General features: G+C 38.5%; 1 protein-coding gene across 3 annotated transcripts in view; it reads right to left on the bottom strand.

The window, feature by feature from the left end:
- Window positions 1–18,555, bottom strand: part of fbxl17 (F-box and leucine-rich repeat protein 17) — a 235,068-nt gene that overhangs the window by 143,543 nt on the left and 72,970 nt on the right. For all 3 annotated transcript variants that reach the window (XM_046871166.1, XM_046871165.1, XM_046871164.1), the window contains one exon: window positions 7,305–7,435. In XM_046871166.1, the coding sequence (XP_046727122.1) occupies window positions 7,305–7,435 (131 nt within the window). The remainder of the gene's footprint in view (window positions 1–7,304; window positions 7,436–18,555) is intronic.

Here is an 18,555-nt window from a genome sequence, read left to right as displayed (position 1 = left end):
AGACAGTGGCATTGAGTAAAAGACAGGAGGCGGAGCTGGAGGTAGCAGAGCTAAAGATGTTAAGGTTTTCGTTGGGAGTGATGAGGATGGACAAGATTAGAAATTAGATTATTAGAGGGACAGCGCATGTAGGATGTTTTGGTGACAAGGTGAGGGAGGCGAGATTGAGATGGTTTGGACATGTGCAGAGGAGGGACATGAATTATATTGGTAGAAGAATGCTGAGGATGGAGCCACCAGGTAGGAGGAAAAGAGGAAGGCCAAGGAGGAGGTTCATGGATGTGGTTGGTGTGAAAGAGGCAGATGTAGAGGACAGGATGGTATGGGGACGGATGATCAGCTGTGGCGACCCCTAATGGGAGCAGCCGAAGAAGAAGAAGAAAAAATATATATATATATATATATATATATATATATATATATATATATATATATATATATATATATATATATATATATAGGCTATTTTTCTGATGAAATTTCTAAACTACAAATACAGTTAGTCTAAAAAGTCTAAAAATAAAAAAATGAAAATGAATAAATAAATAATTTTATTGTTTTTGAAAGACACAATATAAATATAAAACAAATATATAAATGTACAGAGTTATTTTCATTAAAAATAAATAAATAAATAAAAATTTCTCCACTAGCATGAATAACGGCTTTATACACACTCTGCCTCAGTGTGTATAAGGCTGTTCGTTTCTCCAAACATTCAGGTGAAATACTTTGCCATGTCTCTTGTAAATCTTGCCCAAGAAGTTCTTCAGTCGTTGGAGATTTTCGTTATGACCTTGCAGTACAACAGGATTTAGGTGTGGTGACTGGGCAGGTATTCAATGGCAGATAACACTCCAGCCAACCGTTTGCTCTGTAAATAACGCTTACAGAGCCGACATGTAGGCTTCGTGTCAGTGAAGTTGCTTCCAGTGAGCCACAGTTCATACAGAATTGCATGATGTTGAAGTATTGAACGGTAGCCATGTTGGTTCAGGATTCATTTTACACGGAATGAGTCTGCAACCTTCTCTGCTCCAAAACAACCCCGAACCATTATTCTTCCTTCTTGATGTCAGTCTGCTAACATAATCTCTCCCGGTCTTGTCAAATTTGGATGAAACTTTTTTTGAGTCACTTACTGTCCAATTCTGGTGTGTTTTTGCCTTTTACCCAGGTTTGTTGCATAGAAACAAAAAGAGCGTGTCTCAAAAACAATAAAAACAGTTTTTTTTTTTTATTCAAACCAAAAAACATACTTGAAGGCTTTCAAAAAGAATGTTTCGCATGAAGTCTTTTGCACTTGGAATCAGAGTTGTGGAGGTGAAATCTTGGTAAAGCTGAGCAAACTCTAACACACACAAACCCGGACACCTTCAGCAGGGGTGGATTCAGCAGCACAGGCTTATGTGCTGTGCATATGGAAGCAGGGCTAAAAGCAGTGCGTCACTGGCGTCCCTCCTGGGAGGTAATCTCCCTGTCGCATTCTCACACAGACAAAAAGCCCCAGGTACATACATTATCTCTTTCTATGTCTCTGTCTCTCTCTCTCTCACACACACACACACACACACTAACTCTCCTCACTCTTTGACAGGCTGCAATCTGACACTCATACCACTGAACCACATTATCAAGCAGATTCGCTGAAGCCCTTGTGGTCACATACAGGTGGGAGACTGTGTAAAAATCAAATAGTAGCACCCTATGACCTACAGCATATCTACAATTCAGAACTTTTACACCCCTTCAATTTTCTCAAGTCCCTTGAGGCCCATCATAACCAATTCAGAGATCCAGACTCTTTCAGTATCCTCAAAACAAATGCTGTAAAGGAATCACTAGCTAAGGCTGGGGGACACTGTGTGCTGAGACACGAGATAGCGATGCGATGTAGACTGTGCGTTTCTCAAATAAATTCAGTCATACTCATAAAATAACAGGAGAGGTAAAGTTCAGCCAATAGTATCTGCAGCACTCAGTAAACTCGGTATTGTGTAAACAGCTGCGATAAACTCGAGACTGCCAAACTGAAAAAAAATCAATACAATAACAGGGGATGAATAAAACACAGCATGTTTTCTCCTTATGAAACTATCTATTCTGTTTTTTTATTTTTTTTATTATTATAATCTGGAAAGAGAAAAAAAAAAGAAAGGGGTGAAATGCTTTCTAGGATTTGAATTGCTCTACTATTTGGCTTTGAGATCTGATCTGATAAAGTAGCGAACACTGTTGTGTCAAATAAAACCAAAATAATTCCAAGACATCATGTGCATTTGGACATTTCTAACGGTGTGACTCTTATTATCCTGTCTTATTCCTCCACAAGTTTAGCACCAACGATATCATTGTTGACACTGAATTGATAATGCAGACCATCAAAGTAGATTATTTCCCATGAACAGTAAGTCCCTGGGGGTTAATTCCCTTTTATACAGTAACAATTCAAACTTTTTAAGTTATGGAATAATACATTACCTACTTTTATCAATTACATGTAATAAAAGCATCTGTGGTAAAAGCGGGACTTCTTTTAGACCTGAAGTTGGGTTGTAATGACATCTCATGTACACTATACAGACAAAAATATTTGGATGCCAGACTTTTCCAGCCATATGTGGTTCTTCACTCGAAAGGTTACTTTAAAGAGTGCGTTCAAATCTGTTCCAGGATTTTAAAGCTCAATGAACATACAGTTTACATTGTTTGGAATGAAAGATCCTGAGTGGCCTGCTATAGAGCTATGACCTCAGCACTGCTAAACACCTTTGGGATAAATTGGAACGCCGACTGCACCCCAGGCTGCATTTTTAAATAAATAGCTTGTCACACAGAAAACGCCACCGGATCTACACTAAGAACTGTTTATGTGCAAGTCGTTACTATAAAAATGAGGTATTTATATAATTTGTACATGAATCGACACCATCTGATGAATTAGAACCGAGAACTGAACAAAAATCGGCATAATTCACAACTCAGCCATATTACATATTGCATTTTTTGAATATATATATATATATAGAATTTAAATATGCCACTGATTTCTTGTCATTTTTTTAATGAAATGCCATGAACTTCTATATAACCTTGTTTATTTATAGTTTTGTATATAAATCAATTGAGTAGTAACAGAAATCACATTGATAACTTAAACAGATGAATTAGAACTGGACCTAGAATAGGAGGAAGCTGAATTTAGACTCGTTTTCCTGAGACTGATTTTGTGTCAGTGTTCAGAGCCTTATTTTTCTGTGCTAAGGCTGATATTTGTCGTTTAACCCACATGCCAGTAGAACCAGAAGAGTCTTAATATTATTTTACAGAAGCATGTGGTCATCATCTGCTCTTGGCCTCGATTTCAGCCATGAGACATACAGACCTGACACAGCACAGGTGTTAAGCCTCACCAAGCACAAGATGAAGCTCTAAATAGGTAATATGTCTTCTGCAGAAGCACATGGGCCTGGGCATAATCTCAATCGCCCACCTGTGATTTAGAGTGAAGGCACTTAAAGATGTCTGAGAGAAGCACCTGCTTCTGCTCAACACGTGAAATCAGATCGTCCTGCGCTTCCTGTTCCGAGCCACTCCCTGGTGCACACTTCTACACATCCGCTCTGACCATCTATTTTTCTCCCTTATACATGTTTACTGAAACAGCCAATAGATTACATACATATGAACAAAATCCTAAAAGTTGAAAGAATTTAGAACAAAGAGCTCATATTACAGTGAGTCATTATTTGATGAGCAGAACATAACAAAACAAAGCAGAGTGTAATTTACTTCAGTGGATTTACAGCATACTCGCATAATACACCAGTGCACCTACACACGTAACTCCATGATTATTTGTGTGTATCAGCAGTTTCTTGTTTAATGGTGTCCTAGAGACGAAAAAAAAAAGTCTAACCCTGTTCTAAAACACTATATCCGTTCGGGATTCTCTTTTGCTCTGCAGGTTCTTGTAGTGTTGGAAGACAAACAGGGAGTAGACCATTCCTGTACAAATCGGCTCTTCTCTAATAAACATACCAGCACTTCTTTCCAATAATGCTCTTATAATTCCCTTCACTCTTCTGGGAAGATGTTCCACTAGATTTTGGAGTGTGCGTCTAAACATTTGTGCTCATCAACCACAACACAAGGGTTGTTAGTCTTGTCAGGTATTGATGTAGGTGAGATGAGGAGAACTGGGGTGCAGTCAGCGTTCACATTCATCCAAAAGATGTTCAATAGGCTTGAAGTCAGAGCTCTATAGCAGGCCACTCAAGATCTTTCTCTCCAAACCATGTAAAGCACATCTTCATGGAGCTCACTTTGTGCATAGGGGCATTGCCCTGCTGAAACAGGTTTGGGTTTCAAAGTGAATGCAAAACATTTTCAAGCCACTAGCTTTGTGGACAGTTGGGAGAAGAACCGCATATGACGGGAAAGGTCAGGTGTCCCAATACTTTTGTCCATATAGCGTACATTTGAACACAGAAATTGATGCAGTTAGTGATGCAAGAAATCCTTGACTCCACACACACCCACACACACACACACACACAAACACACACACACACACACACACACACACACACACACAGGCTTAAAGTCTCGCATCAGCTGCTCATTTAACACAATGTATGAAGTCATCAAACAGAGAACAGTAGGTTTTTTTTTTTTTCTGAAATGTACTGGAGTAAAAAGAAGATAAACAAATTACATTGTAGTAAAGTACAAATTTCCTAACGTGAAAAAATGCTCAGATTAAAAGCAGAAACTTGAAAAAATGTAGTACAAGTACAATAAAATAAAAAATAAAAACCTTTTCTATTTCTTCCCACCACTAGGTTTTGATTAACAGCATACTAACTGTTAACATGTTCTTTGCAATTATACACAATTATATCTCTCAGCACTGTCTTGGGAAAATACAGTGTACCATTAAAAGTAAAAGCTTGTTTAACAGCTCTTGAATAGATTGTATCGAATTGTGTGCGTAGCGATTGCGATGTCTTGTACAACAACTAATCATTAAAACTACTATAGACACAACACAATAGGCAAATTTGAAAACAAAAACAAAAAAACACAACAAAAAGAAGACTGAAAAGGGCATAAAAGTGTTAGATAAATCAACTCAAAAAATATGTGTACTGATTTATTCCAAGCTGTCGTCAAATCGATCCTCTCGAACCATCTGTCTTTTAATGTTTCTGAACCCTCCGATTCGGCCGGGAGAAAAGTTATGCGCTTTGTATGTAATAAAAAATGTATCAAAGGACCAAGAACATCAAGACAATTAGCACCAATCACTGAAGATGTGCTTTTTTTCCCGCTCGTCTCAGATCTTGCCAGTTTGTAGGACACTTCAACATTAAAGTCAGAGATTCGCTTTAAGGGGCGAAAAAGATCGTATCCATCAAAGACGCAAGTGAAGTTCAGCGTTACGGTGCTCATATCGAACTAAGAGAGGTGGGAAAGCTCCACTAAAGATACAATTAGAAGGTGGGGGGAAAAAAAGAAAAAGGACAAAACATTTTTTTTATACATTTCAACGATTTCAAAGAGTTTAAGGTTCAGTGTGCTGAGAGCTTTGAAGAGAGCTAAAGCTAAATGAGCTCTGTGCTCTCTATCAGGCTACATAATGAAAAGTGGATGGAAAACGCTTAACTCGACAGCCGACGTGAAACTCTCTTCACCAAAGATCCACCTTGAAAATGACTAAAAGGCCTTATGCGAGGCTGTGACGCATTATGCTGCTCACTTTGCTGCTCTACAACTCCAACAACTAAATCTCTTGATCTGGTTTTAAACTCATGCAATCTTTTGTCATGTTTCCACACGGATGGTTTTAATTGTCGGAAGTGTGCACCGTGGCGGAAACTTGGCGCAAAGCAAATGTTTAATGATTAAAAATTGTCATTCTATGAATTTTTCTTTTTATATCCGAGTAAAGAAAGGACATCGTGAATAAATGCGTGTCGCCTTGAAAGATTTAATTTCGTCCTCTTTTGTATTTATTTATATATATATATTTGAATAAAAAAGGTCAAACAGAAATGCGCGCTGCATTAATCACGCGTTAGTAAAAGGAGTGCCAGTAAAATGAACTTGCGTTAACGAATTATTAGCCTGTTAATTTTGATGACCCGAATTTACAGCATTGCTTTCAATTTAGTCTTTTTTTAGTCTTCTTTTATTGTTATATTTAAGTATTTTTCATTTTATAAAAAATAAAAGGCTACTTGCTTTTAAGGTGCTTTATACTTGCCACATGTACGTTACAGCACAGTCAAATTCTTTCTTTGTATATTTTAGTGATGTAGGGATGTTGGGGTCAACGCATCAAGGAGCACAGAGGGTTAAGGGCCTCACTCAAGGGCCCAAGAGTGGCAGCTGTGATCAGTAACCCAAAGCCTTAACCGCTGAACTGCCACTTTGCTCCACAAAAAAGACGTACCGAAAGTTTGCTTGTCTGTGTGATATTCACGTTATTCCCATATACAGTACACATGCATACACCTATTTGCCAGTTAATTAGGTACAGCTACTTTGCATCTGTGACTGCTGACCGTTAACTTCACCAAGAATCACAGGAGCATTGCTTGTTAGAAGTTATTCTACATCGTAGCTCATTTTCAGCATAGTGGTGACACTAAAATGATGGTGTGTGTGTGTGTGTGTGTGTGTGTGTGTTTGGTGCTCGCATTTAAACTCTGTTTTCTCTTAGCGGCTGCTACCTTAGACACACACCTACCTCGTTGTAGCGCTTTGTGGGAGTGCAGTTAAACACTGCAGCTTTTAAATATCTTTTCTTCCATGCACTGTGTGGTGCTCGTAGTGTAGCTATTTTTCAAATGTTTATATAGCACGACTGTTGTCTTGATACGGTGTCTTTGGTTGTTTCTCAACTCTGTTCTTCAGCAACAGGAGTCTATTTAATAAAATAGAAATAAAAAAGCAACACCTCTGCACCTGCCACATATAGAGTATGAAGCACAGATCATCTCAGGTTTTTTCGTGAGTCTGCACTGTCTGCATTACAATGTCTGGTCTGGAAAAGGCATAAATATTCAGCATAATACCCCAGATACACTCAGGCCTAAATTCCCCGTTACCTATTTATTTATAACACTTATAAAAAATTCACACTTTATCATCTGTCAAAAATGTCATGATTTAATGTGTTGCACGCAGGCAGCCAGTGTGTGCAGGCTCAGCTTGTTTTATATTTCAGTAATTCCTGTTGATTCGTGCTGGTTTCGCCTTTGACCGTTTGACAAACGGTGCTTGTGTGAATTACATACCTATCGTTGATGCTCCAATTGAGGCAGAGGTTCAGGGAGCTGAGTTTCCGGCAATTTCTCACCACCTCCATCACTGTCTCGTTGTTCAGCTCTGAGATGTGCCGGAGATCCAGGCTGCTCAGGTTCCGCAGCTACAGAGGATATAGCATATAACATACTGAGATTAATAACTCCGGCTTTTTTGCACACACACAAAACTAGGCTTTATTTTCCATTCGTTATTGAAAAATAAAACGAGTGAAAACATCTGCAATAGGCAAACTGTACCATTAAAATATATTAGTCCAAGTGCGCTGCAAATTAGCTTCATAAACCCAACACATAAGTTTAATAAGTTTCGTTATTCTGAGCTCATTTATTTTACTTTCCGTAAAAACAAAAGGCATTTTGCAAGTACCACACGAGATAATTGCAATATCCAGTCCAGACTACACAAACACCAGCACGGCCTGTACAATTCCCCTGGAAGTCATGAATTTCATCAAAGCAAACATCTGGTATAATGAACACACACTAATGTGTTCTGAGGAAAAAAAAAAAAAAAGTCAGTTTAGTTATACAAAAAAAAAAAAAAAAAGACAAAACAAAAGAGAGAGAGAGAGAGAGAGAGAGAGAGAGTGAGTGAGTGAGGAGTGAGTGAGTGAGTGAGTGAGGAGTGAGTGAGTGAGTGAGAGAGAGAGAGAGAGAGAGAGAGAGAGAGAGAGAGAGAAGTTCACTCATAAGCATGCACAGTTGCATCGATGATGTGGGACAAATAACGTATGAGTCCTATGAATCGGTTTAATGACTGGAACTTAATGGTTCATTAACACCTAACAGCTCAGAGAAGAAGCTCAGGACCCTAGAGGTAAAAATAAATAAAGAAATAAAGAAAATAAAGGAAAAAAAATTGACAGAATTCTTCCGCTTTATAACAGACTGGCTTCACTTGCTTTCAGAAATTTCCCACCCTGCAATCAAGCCTCAAAATTAAGTGTGAAGACCAAAGTCGAATACCAATCAATTCTGATGAGGGCTAATTATTCCCGGGTTCAGGTAAAACATCCGGCTCTACAAACCATTAAGTTCTTGTGTTGACTGCTAAACACATTTTTTACGGAAATAAAGATATCCTTCGCATTTTTTCACATGCAATGCACATACCAATGCTGATTAATTGAAAGACTTGGCATATCCATATACGATTCTTTCCACTTGAAAGTTGAGGGCACACAATTATGAAGTCTTAAATTCTGCTTTCGCTTCAACTCAAAGACCCAAATCTGTTCCAGCATAAAAATAGACAAGTCAAGTTTATTTCTATAGCGCTCTTCACAACGGACATTGTCTCAAAGCAGCTTTACAGAATTTAACAGTTAAGGTTAGAATCATCTTCTTTCGGCTTCTCCCATTAGGGGTCGCCACAGTGGATCATCCGTCCCCATACCCCCCTGTCCTCTACATCTGCCTCTTTCAAACCAACTACCTGCATGTCTTCCTTCACCACATCCATAAACCTCCTTCCTGGCCTCCCTCTTTTCCTTCTTCCTGGTGGCTCCATCCTCATCATTCTCCTACCGTAAACCCCATGTCCCTCCTCTGCACATGTCCAAACCATCTCAATCTCGCCTCCCTCACCTTGTCTCCAAAACGTCTTACAATGCGCTGTCCCTCTAATAAACTCGTTTCTAACTTAACAGTTGAGCTGAATGATGTGTATTTATTGGACATTGGACCTCTTTGAGTGTTTCAAGGCTCTGGCATAGAGAAGCTGGTGTTGGATCTGTGATGATCTCAAATGTTGAGCTATTTTATGAGTTGCTCAGTCGCTCCTGGTTTCATAATCTCAAATGACCGTATAAGACTGTAGAAAGATCGTTTCTCATAATCTTACATTCCAGTGTTCATGTTAGTTCTCACTCTCCAGTGTTCTGTATTGTTTAAAGACTATAATCACACTTTCGATATCACCCAAATGAGGATGGGTTCCCCTTTTGAGTCTGGTTCCTCTCAAGGTTTCCTACTCATATTATCTAAGGGAGTTTTTTCTTGCCACAGTCGCCATGGCTGCATTCTGTAAAGCTGATTTGAGACAATGTCTGTTGTGAAAAGCGCTATAGAAATAAACTTGACTTGACTTTATCCCTGATGAGCAAGTCACTTCTTCGCACACTCTAAATTCTAGTCAAACATCTTCCCAGGTTATAATAACAGCAAATGGGGAAATATGTGTGTAATGGAATGGTCAAACAGCACATAGAATCTTATAGTCAGGTGTCTACAAACTTTAGTTCATATCGTGGTCTGAGATATAATCAACCATTTAAAGTAAAATTAGTTCTTTTTAATCATTTAGTCATTTTCAGTTTTATCAGTTACATATGACTATCTATATTCGTTTACTATTACACAAAATACATTATTCTCAATGTCATGCAGCTTCTATGGCTATGCTCAAGTCAAAAGTCAGGTTTAGTTATACAAAGGCAAAACTAAATATGTTTAAGATTCTTTTTTTTTTTTTCTAAAATCCTTAAAAGGATTAATTTGGATTACTTATTAAAAATAAAAAACCTTGTCAAAAGTATTAACAGAATAAACCACATTTCTCAAAGCAGTAGAAGAAGTAGAACAGTCCAGCAACATATATTTAATGGACATTGGATTATGAAAGGATGAACATTTTGTGGAACTTTCCCTGATAATGAAAGAAAATTGTGTGGTAGTCAAAATAATGAGACAACTTCAAACCTTTACTGAAAATATAAAGATGTAATGGTTTAGAAATGACTTGCAACATTAGTATAGATCACATCAGCGTAACAAGCCAGTGTAGGATATATATATATATATATATATAAAGACCCTGTTGTTTGTTCATCACTACAGATGTTCAGCTTCATTAGGCTGAATTATTGTTTAATAAGGCTTTCGGTTTCTTTCACTAAGCAAAAAAACCCAACAAATATCTGTATTAAGCACCACTTTCCACCATTGCTTCTCCTTTCCTGAATTCATTACGCCGCAATCAATAGCTTCACTTCACAGGAGAAGATTAATCATCTCCCCATCTTTAGATAATCACCCTTTCCTTTTCTCTCACTATGCCTCCATCTGCTCGCAGGCGTCTTTAGCGCGCTCGCTCGTGTTTTACCGCGTCGTTCCATTCAGCGCGTGTGGGACAACGGGAAGAAGGGGACGGAAAGATGTCTCATACTGATTCTTCTCGTAGTGTAGGGACGTGGCAGAGAGAAAACAAAAGCAACTGCTAGGAATTAGGCATTTGCATGAAAAACTTACTTGAAGCTCGAATCTGTATTAGGGAATCTGTGAGCACGTGTAAAATGAGTCGCTTTAGTTTATCCTCCGAACTCCTTTAGCCGAACACTAGGAAAAAAACAAAATCGGCGAAACGCTAATGCAAACATCGCAGCGTGAATTCACCCTGCTGGGTTCTTTGCGTGTTAGCAGATCTATGAAGAGCAAACGCTTAATAGCTTGTGCTCGGCGTGAGCAAATATTAGCGATCCTGTTCACCTGCGTTTTTTTTTTTTTTTTTTACGATACAGGAAAGACAGTGACGCGGTGCAGCTGTAGTTTCAATAGGGAGCAATACGAAGAATCGCCGATGACGGCAAACATTCTCGGAATTAGACTAGACGAGCAAACGCAGGTTTCACTGCTGACTGTTAAAATCTTCTTTCTACAGGAAAGGCATCATTCGTCACAAAGGATGAAACAGGCGGAAGACAGAGTGCAGGCCATTAGCACAATTTTGGTACGCCATTATGTTTCTTCTTTTCTAAAAAGGATGACATTAACTGCCATTAGCACCGACACAGCAACGCTGCTGCTTTTTTCCTTTTTTTCTTTTATGCAAGAATTTCAAGTCAAAGTATTCTTATCTCTTCCAGGAGTTTTTGAATAGACCCCTGCAAATAATCATACAAAGGAAGACAGAGAAGTACAGCTACAGAAGGATTTCTGTTTGTGTGTGCATCATCAAGCGTCAAAAACGTTCACACAGATGCAGACGGAGTCACTAAAGTCTTAATCCGAGACACAAAATAACAGAGCTGCACCACGTGTCTTACGACATACACTGTAGATTAGAAAAAAGACAAAAGTGCAGTTGTGATGTGATTATTACTTGTTTTATTCCTCATATACTACAGAAATAGGCAGTGGAATGAAACTGAAGCTGCTTTCTTACAGAAACCCTTAAATATATAGAGGTTGAGCGATTCGTCAGTTTTGTCGATTAATCAACACCGATAGTTGACTGCTGTTTGTTTGTAGTGCTGCACAGAGAGCGCTATATTATATTTATTATTTACAACATACATTTTACTTAGTATATAATCATATTTATTAATTAATATATTCGTATTTATATCCTTTAGCACATTTTCATGATTCAGTACTGTTTTCATTGTAATGAAGTTCAGTACAATTACACACGGAGTGTTTGTTTGTTTTATTGTTCAGTATCCATTTTTTTTTTTTTAACTATCGGTTGATTAATCGGTTAATCGGCGAGTACGGTCCCAACTAGCTATCGGTAAAATCTCTAGCTCTGTAGGTTACTATGGAAGTTGCAAATTAAATGGGTCACTAAAACCAGTGAATTCACTTAAATCAGCAACTTCAACTAAATCGGAAACTTGTTTCAGAGATGCGGTCATACAAACGTCCGTTAACACAGTCTGACCAATCAGACGTGAGAATTTAAAAGCAATGCGTTATAGAGAATTTATACAATGAACATTCCTTCACTTTCAAACGCAAAGTGTGCACCTATAGAAAAAACGCAAGAATTACACGTGAGTACGGGATAAATAAAAGTTATTCCACATATCGCATATGACGAATTGTTGATGGCCCTCAAAAGAGCAGTGAAAGTCGGAAACAAAACTGTTTTATATTCAGTGTTCAGCTTCGCTTATTTACCAATTTGGCAGATTCAAAGACTAAATGACATCATGCTTCCATCCTCTATACATAAAACAATAAATTGGAGCACCCAGACTGTTGGACTGGAATAAACCGGTTCTGTTTTATTTGTTTGTACTGTAGTCTCATTATTCTATTGTACGTCTGTATAATTATACCAAATTACCTACAGTATTATATGAATGATTGGTATACCAAACACATTTAACATGAAATAAAAGCAAAATTTTATATCATCCTTTTTACAAAACAGCACGTGTTCCTGAAATGTTTTCACGCAGCAGCTGTTTTTCGTAGCTGAACTGCTCAAACCGTATGAGCACATATTAGCAGTGACTGATGCACAACAGCAAACAAACAGGTGTTACTATCCATTACTCTCCAATTATCTTTCCCATTAAAATCATGTGTAAAGTGGTGGGTCTTTGTTTAAATTTCTCTAGCTTTTTTCCATCAATTCTTCAATCTGATCATTTTCAAACAGAAATGTCCCCGATAAATGCAGCCAGCTTGATGTACTAAACAACCGCAGCCAACTACGTACTAATGTAATAGTAGTTACATCAGACATATTGATGTTAAACATTTTTCTTGTTACCATAATGGGAAGTGAGTCAGCCAAAACAAGAACACCAGCCAAAGCATTACTAAAGTAAAAAGGGAGTAAGGGGCAGAGCTTCTGAGAGGCATCAGTTATTCAAGGACAGAAGACTCAAATGTGAAGCTCCTATAAAAAAATTTGCAAAAATGTTGGCAGGTCTCAAATAATCATTTTAACTAAATTTCATACATTTAAAAAAAAAATTTTTGGAATTCACCCCTTGTGATCAAGCAGAGCCTGCTGGGATGCCAAACAACGGCACATAGTTCAAGGTGGCGTTTACCGTTAGTGAGGCAACAGAAGAAAGAATCCAGTGATTTACACGTGCAACCCCAAGTAACTAAAGAAAAATACAAACATCTGGAAAAAGGAAAAAAAAAAATCCAAAAATATAACTGATATTTACAGTTGCATCGCAATAAAATATCGAATATCGTAGAAAAGAGTTAAAAATGTATTGTGAAACTTGTGTATTCAATAAATTCAATGCACACAGACTGAAGCGGTTTAAGTCTTTGGTTCTTTTAATTGTGATGATTTTGGCTCACATTTAACACAAACCCACCAATTCACTATATCAACAAATTGAATACGGTGACATGCCAATCAGCTAATCAACTCAAAACACCTGCAAATTTTTCCTGAGTCTTCAAGATGGTCTCTCAGTTTGGTTCACTAGGCTACACAATCATGGGGAAGACTGCTGATCTGACAGTTGTACAGAAGGCAATCAGAGTGCAGTATCCAAGCATGTTAATGGAAGGTTGAGTGGAAGGAAAAAGTGTGGAAGAAAAAGATACACAACCAACCGAGAGAAATGCAGCCTTGAGAGGCTCGTCAAGAAAAAATCGATTTAAGAATTTGGGTGAACTTTACAAGGAATGGACTGAGGCTGGGGTCAAGGCATCAAAAGCCACCACACACAGACGTATCAAGGAATTTGGCTACAGTGGTTATATTCCTCTTGTTAAGCCACTCCTGAACCACAGACAAGGTCAGAGGCGTCTTAACTGGGCTAAAGAGAAGAAGAACTGGACTGTTGCCCAATGGTCCAAAGTCCTTTTTTTCAGATGAGAGCAAGTTTTGTTTGGAAAACAAGGTCCCAGAGTCTGGAGGAAGAGAGTTGAAGCACAGACTCCAAGTTGCTTGAGGTGCAGTGTGAAGTTTGCACAGTCAGTGGTGGTTTCGGGTGTCATGTCATCTGCTGTTGTCTGTGTTGGTCCACTGTGTTTTATCAGGTCCAAGGTCAGCACAGTCATCTACCAGGAAGTTTTAGAGCACTTCATGCTTCCCTCTGCTGACCAGCTTTATGGAGATGCAGATTTCATTTTCCAGTAGGAATTTGCACCAACTCACACTGCCAAAAGCACTAAAAGTTGGTTAAATGACCATGGTGTTGGTGTGCTTGACTGGCCAGCAAACTCACCAAAGAATCTTTGTGGTATTATCAAAAGGAAAATGAGAAACAAGAGACCAAAAAATGCTTATGAGCTGAAGGCCACTGTCAAAGAAACCTGGTCTTCCATATCACCTCTGTGCCACGCCGAATTAAGGCAGTAATAAAAGCAAAAGGATCCCCTACCAAGTATTGAGTACATATACAGTAAATGAACATACTTTCCAGAAGGCCAACAATTCACTAAAATGTGTAATACATGCAAATAACTTATGCATGTATTAGAATTTTTTTAATTGGTTTGTGTTAAATTTGAGACAAAATCATCAAAATTGAAAGAACCAAAGACTCAAACTACTGTGTGCATTTAATGTATTTAATACACAAGTTTCAGAACTTGAGTTGAATTACTGAAATAAACGAATGTTTCCACTACATTCGAATTTATTGAGATGTACTTGTAGATACGTACAATTGCATTTAAACGATATAAAATCTACGTAATTGCTCACCATATCGCTGCTGCACACTCGATACACAACACCAAAACCCAGCTAAAACAACCAACAAGCTAATGTGAAACTCAAATTTCACCCCATTTTAGGGCTATACCATTAACAGGCAGCGAAAAAAATCTGTCATTCTAGTTATTTGTGCCACCACCTATTGATACAACTACAGATCAATCATAATGAGAAATACAATTACTATTATCAAAACCAAATAAAGAAATGTAAACAGAAAAAAAAAATGGTTTCGGCAAATTCCGGGTGCACTGCTAAGGCACAGCGTGATTCTGTAACGCCCTGAAATCTGCAGCACAATCTAAATATTCCCTTTTCTACTGACCAGAAGTGGAACATTAACACATAAAACCATTCATATGCACCTGCCTAAAGTCAATATCCTATCTCTTTTTTAAATATTTATTCCTACATAAAAGTTGTGTACATTTCAGTTTAAACTGCTGACAGTTCATTACAGTCCAACACAAACTCGTAGCGTGTGGGAAAAATGTATTAATGCATATCAGTTTAAATGAGCGTTTCCTGTATATTTTACCCCCTATTGACTTGAGACTTAGTTGTGATCCTTAAGACATCACTATTTATGGTGTTTTATTTACTTCACCACAAATGAACCCACTGTGAAATTTCCGTTGGGTAATTTATACATAATGAAGCTCTACGTATCTTATATGTGGGCACATCACCGGTTCTCACGCTGCAATAAAAACACTGGAATGTAAAGCATGACCAAATTAATTACTTCAATCCCTCAAGCGTGGCGCATCTTATAGTTCGCGTACAGAGCGGCGAGTATCGCATTTGCATAACAGCTCATCAGCATGCGCATACATCTGAGCTATAGTCGGCGTGTGCCCCGGTGACCGGCTGTGTATCAAACGGCTAAATTATTCATGGAGAAATGTGATTTCTTTGTTTGCAAAACAAAAGGGTGTCAAGTACAAGACCTCACAGTGAGTGTGTCTCTCTCTTTCTGAGAATGCAAGGTAGTGTTCTATCAACACATCACCTGTAGCAGCATCATACACTCAAATTGGCACACTGTTGAGCTTTACCTGCGCTTTCATACAAGCAATACGATCGTTCGGCGTATTTTTGCCTGCTTCCTTCGCATTTTCTGGGAAACAAGTGGCACTAAACAAGGAACTCAGTAAAAGCACAATCTGATCTGTTTGCAAGCTGCAATAAGCATCTGACACTGACGGACTCCCGAATGAGCTCGGGATCGTAAAGGCCATTTTTTCCACATCTGTCCCAGTCACCATGGACAGCACCTTTATTCCTACTGAATATGAATTTATAACTCTTTCCATGAAGTCGGCTTCCTCAAAACAACCAGACTCCTGCTGCAAACAAGCTGTTCAACATTTGCTCTCCAGGGAGCTCACAATGTACAAAATGTTCTGACAAATAAGGCCATCAACTTTATTCAAATCAAACTGCTTAAAAAAAAAAAACCACCTTCAATAAGTGGCACGTTTGCCTTTTATTTCCGCCTCCTATTGCTAGATTAGTATTGATGTGATTTTAGAGTGCTGATAAGGAGGGTGTGGGGGGGGCTTCTTCCACTTTATCACCTTCTAGGGATGGAGATTTTTAAGGAATCGTTAATTTCTCTGGTGTGCCAGAGAAGGGGATCTCTGGCAGATGATGTTGGCAGGGGAAAAACGTTTGGAAGAGGCGTGCTGCTCCGACTTGGCTGTCGGCGTGTGTAATTATTCAATGTGTTAATAAAAACACAGGGAAACTTGTGAAATGCAGCTGTTCTCGAGCCTGCCCTGTGCAAAGACTCTATCTCGCCAAATTCATCATCACCCCGGGGTCTGGCGATGAGCCGCAACGGGCATTTATTAACTCTTACTTTTATAATACATCATGACAGAAAGCAGAAATAAATAAACAGAAGCCTGAAGAGAAGTCTAGTTTTTTCAGTGAGTCATTAAAACAGTGATGAAATAGGGAGAATCTACTTCCTGGACGCTGTTTTTAGGTACTGAGAGCTGCAGGCGCCGAAAATTCCCGGCGGTCTCTTAACAAATAAAAAATTTTTAAAAAGAGATCCCATTCCAAAATCAATACTAACACAATCACATGATGTAGAATGTGTTCACCACTGTTCATCCAACCTTGATTCACATGATTAAGAGAGCGACATGAAAATCAATAATATAAAAATAAAAACTGGCATGTCAAACACCTGCATCCAAGCAAAATAGGGCAGATGGCGTATGAAGAATGGATTAATAAACTTGAATCAATGTTATTTTTGGTATAGAGGCACCGGGTTTGTGTTTTTTTACGCTCTATTTTCCCAAAGAAAGCACTGCTTTCTTTCCTTACACTCACCTAGAGTGTCTTATATGTTATATGGAAAGCATGATGTAGGAAATAAAAACAAACGCTGCTGCTTCATCATCGAGAAAGGAAACGTGAAAACAGTTTAAAAACGCGGCTTCTGCCTCGCATTAAAACTGTGGCACGAACGATAAAAATCGCTAGTCAAAGGCGGCCAATGTTCACAGCTTGGACTCGACGGAATTTATTTGCTGCTGCAAAGACGTTAAATAATGGTGTTATAAGAGCAAAGTGGGCCAAACACATAAAATGTCTGGTGCGGCGAATATTCCAGAAGTGACTAAATATTCCCAACTTAAGCTAATGGTGATGATGGCCTCCACCAGGTAAATACCTTTCGAAACTTTACAAAGCTAATGAACAGGCAAAAAGTGTGTTGGAATTTTGACAATGTTGGTCGCAATATTGTGGTACTCTACATGATAAACGGACAAAAGGATGGTCAGTTGAAACACTTGTGCTGACACACAAACAGGAAAGCAAAAGTCTAGTTTCGGGTCTTTGGTGTGATTTCTGATGTACCGTAATTTCCGAACTATAAAGCGCACCCATATATAAGCCGCACCCACTGAATTTGACAAAGATTTTTATTTTAAACATAAATAAGCCGCACCTGTCTATAAGCCGTCTACACTGAAACTAATGAACTTTACACAGGCTTTAACGAAAGACGTCTGTGTGTAACAGGTGAAATATTTTGCGCTTCCTTTAGGAGCAGAGCGGTATTTTGGGAATAGGCTGCCGCCGCATTTTTCCGCTATTACTGCATGTGTGGCGACCGAGGAATATGTCCTTATTATTTTCTGATGCTCATTTCTAAGTTTCTTTGACTAACCCGTAACACTGTTGCCAAGAAAAATTAAAAAGCACAAGTTTATCTCTCAGGAGTTTATCTTTTGGCATCGTCGTACGTTTAAGAAAAAAGTTTTTTCTCCCGATGCCGTGCAGCTCAGAACACAGGTGAGGTGCATTTTTCGTTTCCGTTCGGAAATTAAATTCGTCTAATGTTATGGGGTTCAGTTTTTTGGCTTGAAGTTTGTGAAACCGGGAAAAACCCAGAAAAAATTAATAAATAAGCCGCTTCGTTGTTTAAGCCGCGGGGTTAAAAACGTGGGAAAAAAGTAGCGGCTTATAGTCCGAAAATTACAGTAGTTGGACTGGAAGTTTTACTGAAACCTGGTCAAAGATATTAGCTTTATTCGTGTACACTTTTCTGTTGTTGGGAAACACACCTGCAATATTAAGCACAATGGAAAAATGGAAGCTGGAAAAAAATTCAAAAATGGGATGTTGGAATGAATGCTGGATAAAGATATGTTGCTTAATATTATATTATTGCTAAAATTTGAAATATGACGGTGGTGCGGTGGGTCGTCTCTTATCCCAGGGATCCCTCATGTCTGTGTTACCTTCTGGCTCTCCCCCTTTCAGTTATGCTGC

Source organism: Silurus meridionalis, chromosome 17 (genome assembly GCF_014805685.1).
Source record: "Silurus meridionalis isolate SWU-2019-XX chromosome 17, ASM1480568v1, whole genome shotgun sequence".
Taxonomy (NCBI): Eukaryota; Metazoa; Chordata; class Actinopteri; order Siluriformes; family Siluridae; genus Silurus; species Silurus meridionalis.
The sequence above is the reverse complement of the archived record's forward strand: the minus strand, read 5'-3'. Positions and strand labels throughout refer to the sequence as shown.